Below are 12,794 nucleotides of genomic sequence, written 5' to 3' on the forward strand. Positions count from 1 at the left end.
GACAGACAGACAGACTGTTCTGAGTTGGGAGGGCCCACAGGGATCATCGAGTCCAACTCTTAAGTCCATGGCCCACACAGGGGATTGAACCCACGACCTTGGCATTGTTACAGCCAAGTTTTAACCAGCTGAGAGATATATATATATATATATACACACACATTGCAATACTCTTTGCAATTCTACTCACCTTTTACCACTTAGTTTACCCAGAGACTTCTTTTTCCTTTGAGGGAAAACCAATCCAAGGCCTGTCCCAATTTAACAATGAAACCCACACGTTTTGATAGATGCAATAAATCTTATTAACTTTATTACACGTCGTATTTTAGGACCAGTTTACATTCCTAGACAAAAGAGATGATACAAATAAATATAAGCTGTAAAACTATGGACAGAACTATGGACAGGTTCTTTTTTCTACAGATGACCTAAGACAAGGTGGAGGTGGGTGTGTCTCCAAGGAGCTGAGAGTTCTCATGGACAGCTGTGCCTGGGGCAGCTCTTCAAAAAGGGGCTGGAGGAGGCAGTAAGTGCCTGGACCCTGGAGAGTCAACCCCTCTCTGCACAGAGCAGCAGGCAGGGCCAGTGTTCTCATTTCATTCCATCTCTGCAGCTAATTATGGCTTTTGCAGGCCCTGTTTCCCAGACTGTTTGAACACAGCACGAGCAGACCCCCAGGAATCCCAGGGAACTGTTCAAAGCCTGGTGCACATCAACCAGCACAGACAGGAGAGGGGACAGGGCCAGGCACACAGAGTCTCACTGAACTCCAGTGCTGTGTGTTCAGCGAGGGCAGAGCTGAACACCCTCAAGGGACTGAACACAGGCGTGGTCTGACCTGTATAAGGCTCTGGCAGAGGTATCTGTGTTTGAGAAGGTTCAAGCAGCATGCAAATGTTTTTTAAAAGGCGCTGGACCCAAGTTAAGGATTTCAGAAAGTGCTTTGATTCCTACACATCAGTGTCACACAGGCTCCAGCACCGAGGGCTGGCTCCTGCCACATGCCACGTTTTAAAAAAATGATCCCATTATACAGATCAGAGCAAAGACAAGGATGTTAAACATTCCTATGAAGAAAGGGTGCACACTGTCCCAGGGCCTCTTCCAGGAGTCTGGCTGGATTTCCTGCCTTTAGTCAACCAGCAGGAAGCCCAGATGGTTCAGATAACACCCAGAGAGGGGCAAACTCGGCAGGAATGTTTCTTAAAAGCTTCAACCCAGAGCTCCCTGTGTTTTGTTCAGCTTAAGACAATGTATCTTAGTGCCACTGAGCATCTGGTGAGGCAAAGCCATCGGAATGAGAACCCAAAAGCTTCTGTAACAGGCCGAGATTGCCCACAAATACAGTGACCAGATCTCCACCGCAGCCCATTTACATACACTGACTACATATGCAGATTTATTCTTTTTTCCACCCTACTGAGTTTTCACCTTGCTAATGAATTTCTACAGAGTTAAAAGCAGAGCCTTTCTGACACATCACCAGCTCATCAACATGAAAACAGGTTTGCACTGCAGAGTTCCAGGTGCCAGCCCTGCTGGGAGGGCAGTTTCCAGCACTGAGTTTAATGCAGAATTCCCGATGGAATAGTAGCAACTGAGGAAGAGTGTGCACACGTGCAGACACAGAGCTGTCTGTGTTTGCATTATTCACATAAAACATGTGCACATATGTATGTACAGAGACGTGGTTATATGTTGTGCTGCTATTTCAGGGCTTTAAACCCCACTTGGTTCACTTCAGTTCTCTGAGCACTTACACCATACAATCATCTTTTAAAATGTCCTAGTACAGAAGATTATGGGCTGGAGAGACAGAGGGAGAGGGGAGAGAAGGTGACATTATATTATGCAACAAAAGCCCATTAGAAGGCTCTCTGGACACAAACAGGGCTTTATAAAAAGGAAGATTATGCCAGGTTTCCATGTTCAGGTTGAAAGAAATTGGTCATGTGCCTGCTCTCTCAATTATAAGCAAATTCCTCCTTCCTCCACCAAAACTACTATATATATATCTATATATATATGTGCATATATGTGTATCCATATATTAACCTCGTGGCCCAGGAAAGCAGTCCATGGATTGCAGCAGCCAAATTGGTGTTTGGGGCCCCCCTGGGCAGCTGGCTCACCTGGGCACCGTGCCTGCAGGATGCCCAGGTGAGCTGTGCCAAGCTCTCAGTTCCTCCTGCTCAGGGGGGCAGCAGGATGGAGCTCTCCAGCCTGGGTGAGGTCACTCCGTGGACACTCAACGAGCACAAGGCAGAGTCCACACATCAGGGCATTTCTACAACCAGGCAAGTCCTCACACACTCACACGTGTCAGTCTGGAGGAAGTTGTCAGTGAGGGAAAACAGGTAAAACCATTCACAGGATGACAGCCAAGAGCAACCAGAAAAAGTAACATCCCAAGTCTCAATATACAGTGAACTAAAACTTACGAATGAGCTGTGGGACACTAGACAGGGACACCTTACTCTGTCCTTAGTGTGGAGTTCCACCTCCCTCTGCCCTGCTACGTGAGCCTGTGGCATTACAGGAGCCTGCTTCAGTCATAGGGCAGCTTTGCAAGGAGACCATCAAAAGCAGTTCTTCCTCCCTTGTTTTCAAAGTAAAACGCCTGGAATTAACACCAGCTTCCATCCTCCTGCCTCAGTTGGATTTGCTTTCACTCCCAGTGAGCTCTGCATGGGCTGGGAGGTGCAGAGGGAGAGATGCTCAACCTGAACAAGTGAGGAACAAGAGCTACTGAATGCTGAACCTCATCAGACACCAAGGGAAGGGACCACATTCCCAGGATGCAGCTCCACATTCCAGTGCTCTGCCCAGCTTACAGCAGAACCTGAGCCTGGCAGGAAAAGCTCTGAGCCAATGCTACATCTCCCATGAACAGTGAGAGGCATTAAAAAATGGCCATATGCCATTAAAGACGTCATATGGACACTGGTTTTAAATACCAGGGGTAAAGTAGGAAGCAAGAGAGAGGAAGAGAACTGTGGAGCTGGCACTGGCATGCAGAGGTGTTCTTTGACAAGGTGGTTTCTGTTGGTAGGGGTGAGGTCTGTAGGAGGTCAGCTCAGAGGAGCTCTTACTTTTATGCCTGTAAACAAGAAAAGGATTTCAGATTCTCCTGCTTCCTTTCTAGAGAGCACAAATTTGTTTTCAAGACCCTTTTTGTCCTACAGCTCTGAAGGGAGGCACAGCTGTGTGGTTTTGAGGACACACTGGCTGCTGCCATCCTGCCTGTTCAGACCAACACCTTAACCCCAGATCTCTCAAGCAGGAAGAGGAAGAACTATGCACCTTGTCAAGTTTGAACAGATCCTCTGCATTTTAGCTTCATTTGGTCCTCACTGTGGAGCTCTGGAGTGATGGTTCTGTTGAGATGACTTTCAGCTCTCTCTTCTTATTGCCCAACAGCCAGAGAGCCCAGTGCAGCAGAAGGGCTGGTGCAGGAGGAGGAGGAGGGTGATGCTGTGAGGTGATCCCCATGCTTCCCATTGCTCCTAACACACTTTAACGTACCTCATGCATTTTTGATTTCCTAACTAAAATTCATTTCCCACAGAGGTCAAATGCTGAATTGCAAGCACGGATCTTCCTGTGGCTCAGTGGCCCTGGACTGGCCTGAGTCAGTTAAACAGCAACAAGGCCATCTCCATGGAAAGGGGCTGGAGGCTGGCCAGGAGCTTTCTCTGCAGGTTTGTACTTGTCTCTGCTCCCAGAAGGCAAAGGCTGTTCCCTCCCTGGAGAGGAGCTGGTTTTACTTTGGGACCAGCCCTCGTGACTGTGGGTAGAGCTGAGAGCTGTGGGTTCCTGCTGACGAGGAGCCCGAGGATCTCCTTCCAGTTTTTGGCCTGAGGAAGTAAAAATGAAAATATAAACAAAAGAAGCTCTAATACCTGTTACTTTCCAAAATTAATCTTCAAAAAGCCATGTTTTTTCTGGGTTTATTTTCTAGTAAGTTTCAGCTTTTACTTCTGTCCTACATCCTACACAGCTCCCCAAAACAAGGTTGTGGCAAGGCAGGGATTGGCCTCTTCTCCCAAGTAACAAGTGACAGGCCAAAGGGAAACAGCCTCAAGCTTCCCTGCCAAGGGAGGTTCATGTTGGATACTAGGAAAGATTTCTTCACTGAAAGAGTGGCTAAGCATTGAACAGGCTGCTCAGGGCAGTGGAAGAGGAACCATCCCTGGAAGTGTTCAAAAATGAGCAGACGTGGCACTTTGTGACATGGTTTAGTGGGCAGGGTGGGATGTGGTCAAAGATTGGACTTGAATCTTGCTGTCTTTTCCAGCCTTAATGATTCCATGATTCTGAGTTCCTTTCTCTCTCTCTCTGCTTTGCAGCCAAGTTCAGCTTCTCTTGGCTGACAAGACATTCTGACCAGCAGAAACTGTACTTGCACCTCTCCCCACTCTGCTCACTGAAGGTCCAGCTCACCTGGGCTTTGATTTTTTATTTGAAGTGCTCTCAAAGGTCGAGGCATCCACCTGAATCTCATCTTCATCCTGCAGAGCTGCTTCCAGAGCTGCCTGAACCTTGGGAGCAATGGCTGGACCTTCGTAGTCCCGCGTTGTCCGGCTGGGCCTGTCCAGTTCCAGTAGCACAATGTTCTCTGCCTGAGACAGTGAGAGCAGAGTCAAAGTCTCCATGTTTTCATACAAATTGTTGCTTTTCCCTCCAGAAACTTATTCTGAAGTACTTTATAAATGCAAGCAGGACATTATACAAATTTATATCCCACAGAAGAACACACAGTCCCAGGGGAATGATGACACCAAGGCTGGAACTGCACCCAGGCTTACCCTGTACCGAGCCTCTGCATGGATCATCATGGATGTCCTGGCATGTTGGCTCAGAGGCCTTTTGTATCCCACAGCAGATACTGGTCTCTTCATCATCTGCTGGTTACTAGGAAAAAAACCACACAGTCTGTTATAACCCAAAACCAAAGGCTCCTCTTGCAGTTTATGAACTACAACATCTGTAAATTCCACACAGAAATCTGTTTCAAGAGAGGAGAAACTACCCAGGCTGCATTTGCAGGAGCAGGAAAGAAAAATGATAGGAATGTACTGCTCTTTTAGTGATGAATGTGCTATTACATATGTTTTACATACAATTATTTGGCTCATATAACAGAAAAATCCAAATCTTCCAAGAATTCTCCTAACTATACATTTCTATTTTATTGAACCTACTAAGAGGAATGAATTGCTTTATTTTATTGTGCAGCAAGAACCTGTGAATCCAGAGGGCTATTTTAAATCCCCAATTCAACCCCTCTTTTAGGGGCACCTTGTTCTTGACAGCTAGAGTGTTTCCTGTCACCTGTCATTCCATCCCAAGGAAAACCAGAAGTAAACTCACTCCAGACGGGTTATAGGGTGCAGTTTCCAGTGATCTTCCTCTTCATCAAAGAACGATCTGTTCATGATCTTATTCTTTTCTTCCAAGGGAATAAAATTTTCAATAATCAGGTGCCTATGTGAAACCACAAAAATAAGAAATACACAAGAAACATAATTAGCAGATGACTTTCCTCACTGCTCCTCTCCTGATGATGTAATACAGTCCTGGAAAAGGAGGACCAGTTTAGTTTTCTCATGTTTAAACCTTATTCCACATGTGCAAGGCAGTCCCTCCACTCCCCACCCAGAGAAACTCTCTCTGGTACAGTTAATACAGTGATGGGACTTACTTTAGCTTTAGTTCCCTGGTAAGTTCATTCTGGGTCTGTTCCAGTTCCTGGCGCTCCTTGATGTGCTCTTCTTGGAGATCATGGATCTCTGCCTTCACAGCCTGCAGCTTGGAAAATAACTGGGACAGACAACAAGAGCCAAAACTTATCACTTGCCAATGTTGTTCTCCCTTTCACACACAAGCTGATTTTACTCCCAGCCCGTTAGACAAGGAATCTGTTGGGGTTTTTTTTACCTTTTTGAGTTTTTTGGTCTTTATGTCCACCTCCTGCTGAAGGGAACTGTAGGTCTCCTTCAGCTCTAGTGTTTCCTCATCCCGACTTTCCATCTGCTGTTGGATTTCTCGCTCCCGGCGTTTCTGAAGAACATGACAGAGGGTATTAAAGACCACAACTCCCTTGGCACTTCCAGCTGACACATGTGAAACTCAGGGTGGGTGCACTGCCCTGCCTCCCAGGGCTTTCCCTTGGGCTTCCAGTTCCTCCTACCTCTTGCCTTAGAAATACCAGAAGCATTAACTGCTCTTTGTCCTTATTTTGTTAGTTAAGTCAGACAGTGTGAATAAGTGCCCAAGATTCAATTAAAGGAATGTCAACTTTAGATTCTTTTTCTTTCATTATTTTTATTTTTATCAATTCATACTAGCAATTGCATTTAAAAATCAGCAACAGAAACTGCATAACAGAAAACAAAGCTTTTTAGCCCAGAGTGAACATCCCTCCTTTGAGCTGATGGCTGAACTGGTACTGTTGGAGCTCTTACAATTATTTCTTCAATTACAAACAGCTCCACTCAAGATAGGACATAAGTCTTTAACACCAAGATTTGAATAAAACTACCATAAACCTTTAGATATTTAAAACAATGACAAACAGGACACAAGCCCTTCCCACTTCTTTTCAGATTGCCACTAAACCAATTTTAGGGTTAACCCTGGGAAAATTTTCTGATTATTTCCCCTGACACAATGTTTCACAAAATATCCACAGCAAGGCTTTTTATACAAAATAACAAATCTCCTTCCTTGTACCTGCTCTGCAATTTCCTGTCGTTTCTGTTCCAGGATTTTCTGCTGTTCATTTGTGTGATCCACAATATTTTTCCCTCCCACCAGGAGCTTGCTTTCCATTTTCTGAAAGGAAAAACCAAGGTCAGAAGTTTCTCTCAGTGATCACACAATGTAACTTTTTCTTCTATGGATACAACTTCTCCAGGGCAGCTCCCTTATTTAACCTTCTCTTTCAAGGCAGCTGCTACAAGAATTACAATTTCTCAAACTTCCTATAAAACTGTAGGATTAATGAAACAGTAACTTGCTTAGAATTAGTCACTGCCGCAATGTGTGGCAAAGCTGGAGAACCAAAACCTGTGCATGCCTGTAAAGAACTTTTTAATGATCTGTGACAGGATGAAGCCTTTTTTGTGCCACATTTTATTGTGCCCATTGCTTAACATCCTATAGGACCAGCACATAAGAAAAATAAAACAAATCATGAATATTAAAATATGTAATTCATGGTGAAAATTTCAACTTCTGGCTAGAAATGGCTTATTTTAAAATCCTCCAATCTAAACACAAAATCACTGTCTTGGAAAATTCTTGTGAAATATCTTTCCAAATTGAGAAACCCTCCATTCCCCCTAAAGCCTAAAGTAATTGCTTTCAAAGGGTACCACAAGGAGGAATTCTACCTTGATTTTAGCACTCAACATCTCTGTTGCTTCCTTTTCTCGCCTCAGGTCCTCCATTTTCTTCTCCTTCTCTTTCAGCAGCCTCATCTTTTCTTCTGCCACCAAGCTGTGATCCTCAACTATTGCTTTCTTCTCAATCTCCAGCTTTTCTTGTTGCTCCCTCCAATAGTCATCTTTGTCATCTCCTTCATCCTCACCCTCTTCAGTGTCCTCCTCCTCTTCCCCACCATCTCTCCTCCTTTCCCTCCTCTTCCTTTTGCCAATGGACCGCTTCTCCAGCTGTGCCTTGAGCCGAGCAATCTCTTCCTGGAATTCTCGTAGCAGAGTCTCCTTAGGATCCTCATTCACCTGTGGCTTGTTCTTGATGTTTTTGGCACGGTTGGCATATCTCAGTGTGGTCAAAGTCTCCTCCACGTTGTAAGAGGCAGGGCCTATATTGGCCACCATCACAGTTTTGGCATTGCCACCTAACGAGTCCTGCAGTAACCTGGTCAGTTTGGAGTCCCGGTATGGGATGTGTGTGCTTTTGCCATCCACCAGGGCAGAGATGACGTTGCCCAAAGCTGAGAGGGAGAGGTTGATTTTGGTGGCCTCCTTTAGCCTTTCCCCCTGTGCCCCGGTCTTGGCTTGCCGCTCGCTGCCTGCCAGGTCGACCAGGTTGAGCTTCCCAACACGGATGTGATTCTCTCCATCCAGTCCCAGCTCGCTGCACTCGATGGTGATCTGGAAAATGGCGTGAGAGCGAGAGCTGTGCTCGTTCATGTTGGTGGCACCGACGGAGCGATTCTGGTTTCCCAAATTCATCATATGCTCGATCTCTTTGACGCTTTTTGTAACAACTGTGGTCAAATCCTTAACAAACACCCCCGTGTCTGGTCTCTCCTTCAACTCCAGCCTCTTGGACTGATCCTTCGCTAACAAGTCTCTGATTTCTTCTTGGTATATCTCCAAATAAGAGGCTCTAACTAAGTATTGCTGATTTTGGGATCTAGATATGTGGGTGAAGATGTGATCAAAAGAATTGGGGATGACCCCTCTCTTTTCAGGATCACCACGCACGCCTTCCATCGTGTATGTTTTCCCTGTCCCAGTCTGCCCATAGGCAAAGATTGTCCCATTAAACCCTTGCAGAACAGAGTCCACGAGAGGCCTGAAAGTCTCATCGTAGAGTTCAACCTGTTTGGAATTCCAGTCATACACAGCATCAAAGGTGAAAGTTTTAGGCAGTTCATGAGATGTTGCCCGTGGATTCTTCACTGAGACCTGCCCTAACTTGACATCCACATTGACAACCTTTTCATAGGAAGCCGTGAGCTCCTTGCTGTTCATGGGCCGGCACCGCACCACGACCCGCACCGACTCCGAGCTCTTCGGCTTAGACATGGCAGCGAGTCTGGGGCTGGTGTGCTCCGAGGGATGGGTGATCCTGGGCTACAAACCTGGAACAGAAACAAAGCACCAGTGTCTGAAGGCAGTTCTCTCATCTATTTGAGCAGCATTTTGCACTCATGAAGGTGCAAAGGATTTTGAAGAATTAAAACAGTGGACAACATGAAAACTCTGTAAAGGTCTGAACTGAGATAGTACCATTTTACCCAAGCCTGTGCATCAAACGGTATAATTTTACAAACTGCTGAAAAAAACTGTCATCAAATCACATCTTTACAGCTGCTAAAGATTCTTTTCTTGACCCTTAAAAATAATGCTTCTTAAACTATTAACACTTTGCCATTTGTTTTCTTTGCAGTCAGGCCTTTTGTTTTAAATCTCCTGTTTTGAAAGCCTATCCTTGCTCTCTCTGGAGCACAACTCTGCTATTATTTTTAGTTTTAGCATTATACTTTTGCCAGGATTCTCCACAAAAGCCAGCCCTGCCCAGGCACACTGACCTATGACATCATTCCATGATCCTGCTCTGCTCTCAGTTCCAACTGCATCAGGTTTACAGGATTCAGCATCAATCCAAACTTAGATTACATAAACCCAGTTCAAATAGCGAGTCCTTCATGATTCTGGTTAAAGAGAAAGGACACACTGGTGCATCCCCCAGTCACCAGCATGATGAGCTGCCATTGAAAACAGAACAAAAAGCCTGTGTTCCTGCTAAAGCCTCAGAAGGCAGATCCCACTGGCACAGCTTGGGGAATACCATGTGCTTTCTAATAACCCTTTTTATTTCCAAAACATCTTTCAAGAAGAGCTCTGAGGTCCTTCTGCCAACCAGAACTAACACACACTGGGAACCCCAGGCAGAGCTGGGGTTCAGGTGTGGCCTCCTCAAGATGTGCTTGCTGTTCCCTTCCCAGCTGGATCTGTGGGAAACAGGGACTTTATCTAATCGTTTTTCACTTGATAATTGCACCTCTCAGGAGAGATCCTCCAACAAAGTGACAGAGCAAGACAAAGCAAAGTCAAGAGCAGAGGATGAGAAAGGAGCCACAATGATTCTAATGCAATATCCAGTCAGTCAGTCTGGGAAAGACTAACACAGGAGTAACAAATAAACATGGTTAAAACCATGTTTAATAAACCTCAATACAGCCTTGGGAGTTTCCTTGGCTTTGTGGGGGGAAACTCCTTGTTTCTTGTCTTCCTAGGAAAGCACACAGGAGCTATCAGGAGGATGAGGAACACGCACTGAATTGAGCAAGCTGGACACTCACCCAGAATTCCCTCTACACCCTGAACAGTTAATTCAAACTGCTGCAGGAGTTTTAGGTAATTATTGAATAAAACCATTTCCCTCCTAAGTGACAGCTTCAGATAAAGGTGACCTTCCTGTCCAACCCACAGCAAACACAAATTCTAGAGCAGCAGCACAGAAAGAATATGTGAAATGAGGACAAATCTTGGCAGAATCACAAAAAGCAACTCTCCCTCTTCTTATTCTGAGGAGTTCTATGCACCAACAAGCACTTCCCCTGACTCAGCTACCAAGGACATTCCTGTAATTCAAGTTCACAAGAGACAATTTTTTTGGACAAGGTCACATGACAACCACAGTGTGACATATCTGCATGTTCACACTGGCAAACACCTGAATTAGGCACAGGTTCTGAATGGCAGAGCACAGACTTATTTTATATATTGAATATCCAAAACACTATTCTGATGAGAAGTGCCACTTTTGCAAGCAACTGTGACAAATATTAAATGATCAGAATGAAGTTAGTCTTGCCAGAGGTACAGACAGCATAAATTGTGTTGCACATTTGCTGCTCCTCAGGGTGTATCTCCTCAAAATGAGCTCGATCAGCTTTTAACACCTTTCCACATTTCCCTCCCAAGTCTCTTTTTATAGCCACAAACAACTGATTTTACCCCTGATTTGGGCTATTTTCAGAATGGTAACCTATCACGAACCATCTCCAATTATTTTAGCTACCACAGTGAAGTTTCCTGGAAGCATAACAAGTTATGGGTCTTCTCAGCCTTATCCAAGAGTGTAACCAACAATAAAACCAATTAGTTGGCAGTGTTTGTATTCCCCAGGCACTCCAGGGAAGCGTCTGAGCTGCCCAGTGTGGCTGGACAGGAATGGCCAGAAAGCTGGGAATGCTGTCGTGCCATCCATTCTTCTCCATCAAAGAGGGGAATTCCTTCATGAAATTAGTTCAGCCTAAAGTGACCTGGGCCAGGTCTCTATGTCAGGGTCAAGCTTGAGGTGAACACACCTGAAGAAGTGCCCCAGGTGTCTAAGAGGGGGAGTGTGGGCAGAAATGGAAGCATTTTGGTTTATTTCAGTCAACACAAGGTTGTGCTTCTAAAAATAAGCAATGTCACAGCCTGAGTGCAAGCTGGGGTAAGGTAACCCCTTCTGCTCAGTGGCCTCCAGGGCTGGGAACCCCCTGGCTGTGCCCCAGGCACGGTGTTCTCCCATCCACCTGCCCCGACAGGTCCTGCCTTCTCTCCACTTCCTGCCTTAAGCTTAAACATCTCACAAAGATTTCCTTGGAACTGCCCAAACCCTTCCCTTGCATCTCTGCACATCCCCAGAACACCACCCCAAACATTTCATTGCTCCTCGCAGTTTAATCTCTCAAATACTCATAGAATCATAGAATGGATTGGGTTGGAAAAGACCTCTGAGATCATCAAGTCCAACCCTTGATCCAACCCTACTGTGATCACCAGCCCAGGGCACTCTGTGCCCTGGGCTGGTGATCACAGTAGGGTTGGATCAAGATGTGGTGGATTCCCACTCAGTGCCACATGCATAGGATCACAGAATCATGGAATGGATTGAGTTGGAAAAGACTTCCAAGATCATCAAGTCCAACCCTTGGTCCAACTCCAGTCCCTTTACCAGATCATGGCACTCAGTGCCATGGCCAACCTCAGTTGAAAAACCTCCAGGGATGGGGAATCCACCCCCTCTCTGGGCAGCCCATTCCAATCCCTGAGCACTCTCTCTGCAAAGAATTTCTTTCTGCTCTCCAGCTTCAATTTCCCCTGGCAGAGCTTGAGCCCATCGTGCCCCCTTGTCCTATTGCTGAGTGCCTGGGAGAAGAGACCAAATCCCACCTGGCTGGAACTTCCCTTCAGGTGGGGTCACAACGCCCTGGTCATGAATCCCCCGAGCCAAACCCACCTTGTGCTGCTCTTTCCCCCCGAGCCCCCCAGGCCGGGCAGGACATGCCGCGGTTACCCCCAGCCCGTGTCCTCCGCTGCCACCGCTGCCACCCCACGCGTGTCCCCGGGGCACCGAGGGCTCCTCCCGGTGGCGGATCCACCCGAGCATCACCCGCAGCCCTCGGTGGAAGAGGGGCTGGAGGCGCCCGGTTCGGGGGGACGGGGACAGCGGGAGAGCCCCGCAGGAGGGAGGGAGGGACGGACCGGGGGGGACCCACCGAACGCGGCACCGCCGGGGCGCGTCACTTTGCCCGCCCCGCTCGCCGTGCCTGCCCCGAGGATGCCCCGAGGGTGCCCCGCGGGCTGTGCGGGGCGGGGGGGACCGGCGGGGCCGGGCCCGACTCACCTGCGCCGTCACCATGGGAGCCGCCCGCCCGCTCCGCCCGCTCCGCCCGCGGCCCGGAAGCGGCGCCGCCGCCACGCCCGCCCGTGACGCGCTTCCCTGGCAACGGCATCGCCCGCCCCGACACCGGGCACCGGCACAAAGGGGCTGCTGGGCACCGGCACCGGCACCGGCAGCGGCATCAGCATCAGCACCGGCATCGCCACCGGTATTGGCATCCCCCGCGGGCACCGGTAGCGTCATCAGCATCGGCACCGGCATCGGCATCGGCCCCGGCCCCGGTATCGGCATCAGCACTGGCATCGGCATCGCCACCAGCACCTGCACGGGCACTGGCATCGGCATCGGCCCTGCATCAGCACCGCCACTGGCATCGGCATCAGCATCCTCCGCAGGCACCGGCACCGGCACCCGCACCC

General features: G+C 47.7%; 1 protein-coding gene across 2 annotated transcripts; it reads right to left on the minus strand.

Annotated features, from left to right (window-relative positions):
• Positions 1 to 293: 293 nt before the first annotated feature.
• On the minus strand, positions 294 to 12,438 carry KIF3B (kinesin family member 3B). Of its 2 annotated transcripts, XR_011699344.1 has the most exons (10): positions 12,379 to 12,438; positions 7,401 to 8,839; positions 6,739 to 6,840; positions 5,944 to 6,066; positions 5,708 to 5,826; positions 5,377 to 5,490; positions 4,812 to 4,917; positions 4,447 to 4,625; positions 3,307 to 3,860; positions 294 to 3,103 (listed from the first exon to the last, which is right to left on the minus strand). XR_011699344.1 is itself a non-coding variant. In XM_071572946.1 (9 exons), exons 2-9 carry the CDS (start codon positions 8,781 to 8,783, stop codon positions 3,767 to 3,769), a joined length of 2,220 nt encoding a protein of 739 aa, XP_071429047.1. In that variant the 5' UTR covers positions 8,784 to 8,839; positions 12,379 to 12,438; the 3' UTR covers positions 294 to 3,766. The 2 variants fall into 2 exon arrangements, 1 of the variants encoding a protein (XP_071429047.1); XM_071572946.1 differs by having other exon boundaries at positions 294 to 3,860.
• Positions 12,439 to 12,794: the final 356 nt, after the last annotated feature.

This window comes from Pithys albifrons, chromosome 18 (genome assembly GCF_047495875.1).
Source record: "Pithys albifrons albifrons isolate INPA30051 chromosome 18, PitAlb_v1, whole genome shotgun sequence".
NCBI classification, from domain to species: Eukaryota; Metazoa; Chordata; class Aves; order Passeriformes; family Thamnophilidae; genus Pithys; species Pithys albifrons.

What these genes read in the sequence shown, in the direction of transcription:
- KIF3B (XM_071572946.1), bottom strand. Translation starts at nt 8,783, where the DNA reads ATGTCTAAGCCGAAGAGCTCGGAGTCGGTGCGGGTCGTGGTGCGGTGC. An exon ending in ATGCAGAGGCTCGGTACAGG is followed by an intron (nt 4,626 to 4,811) that starts GTAAGCCTGGGT and finishes TCACTGTCTCAG; the next exon opens with GCAGAGAACATTGTGCTACT. An exon ending in AATAAAAAATCAAAGCCCAG is followed by an intron (nt 3,861 to 4,446) that starts GTGAGCTGGACC and finishes TTACTTCCTCAG; the next exon opens with GCCAAAAACTGGAAGGAGAT.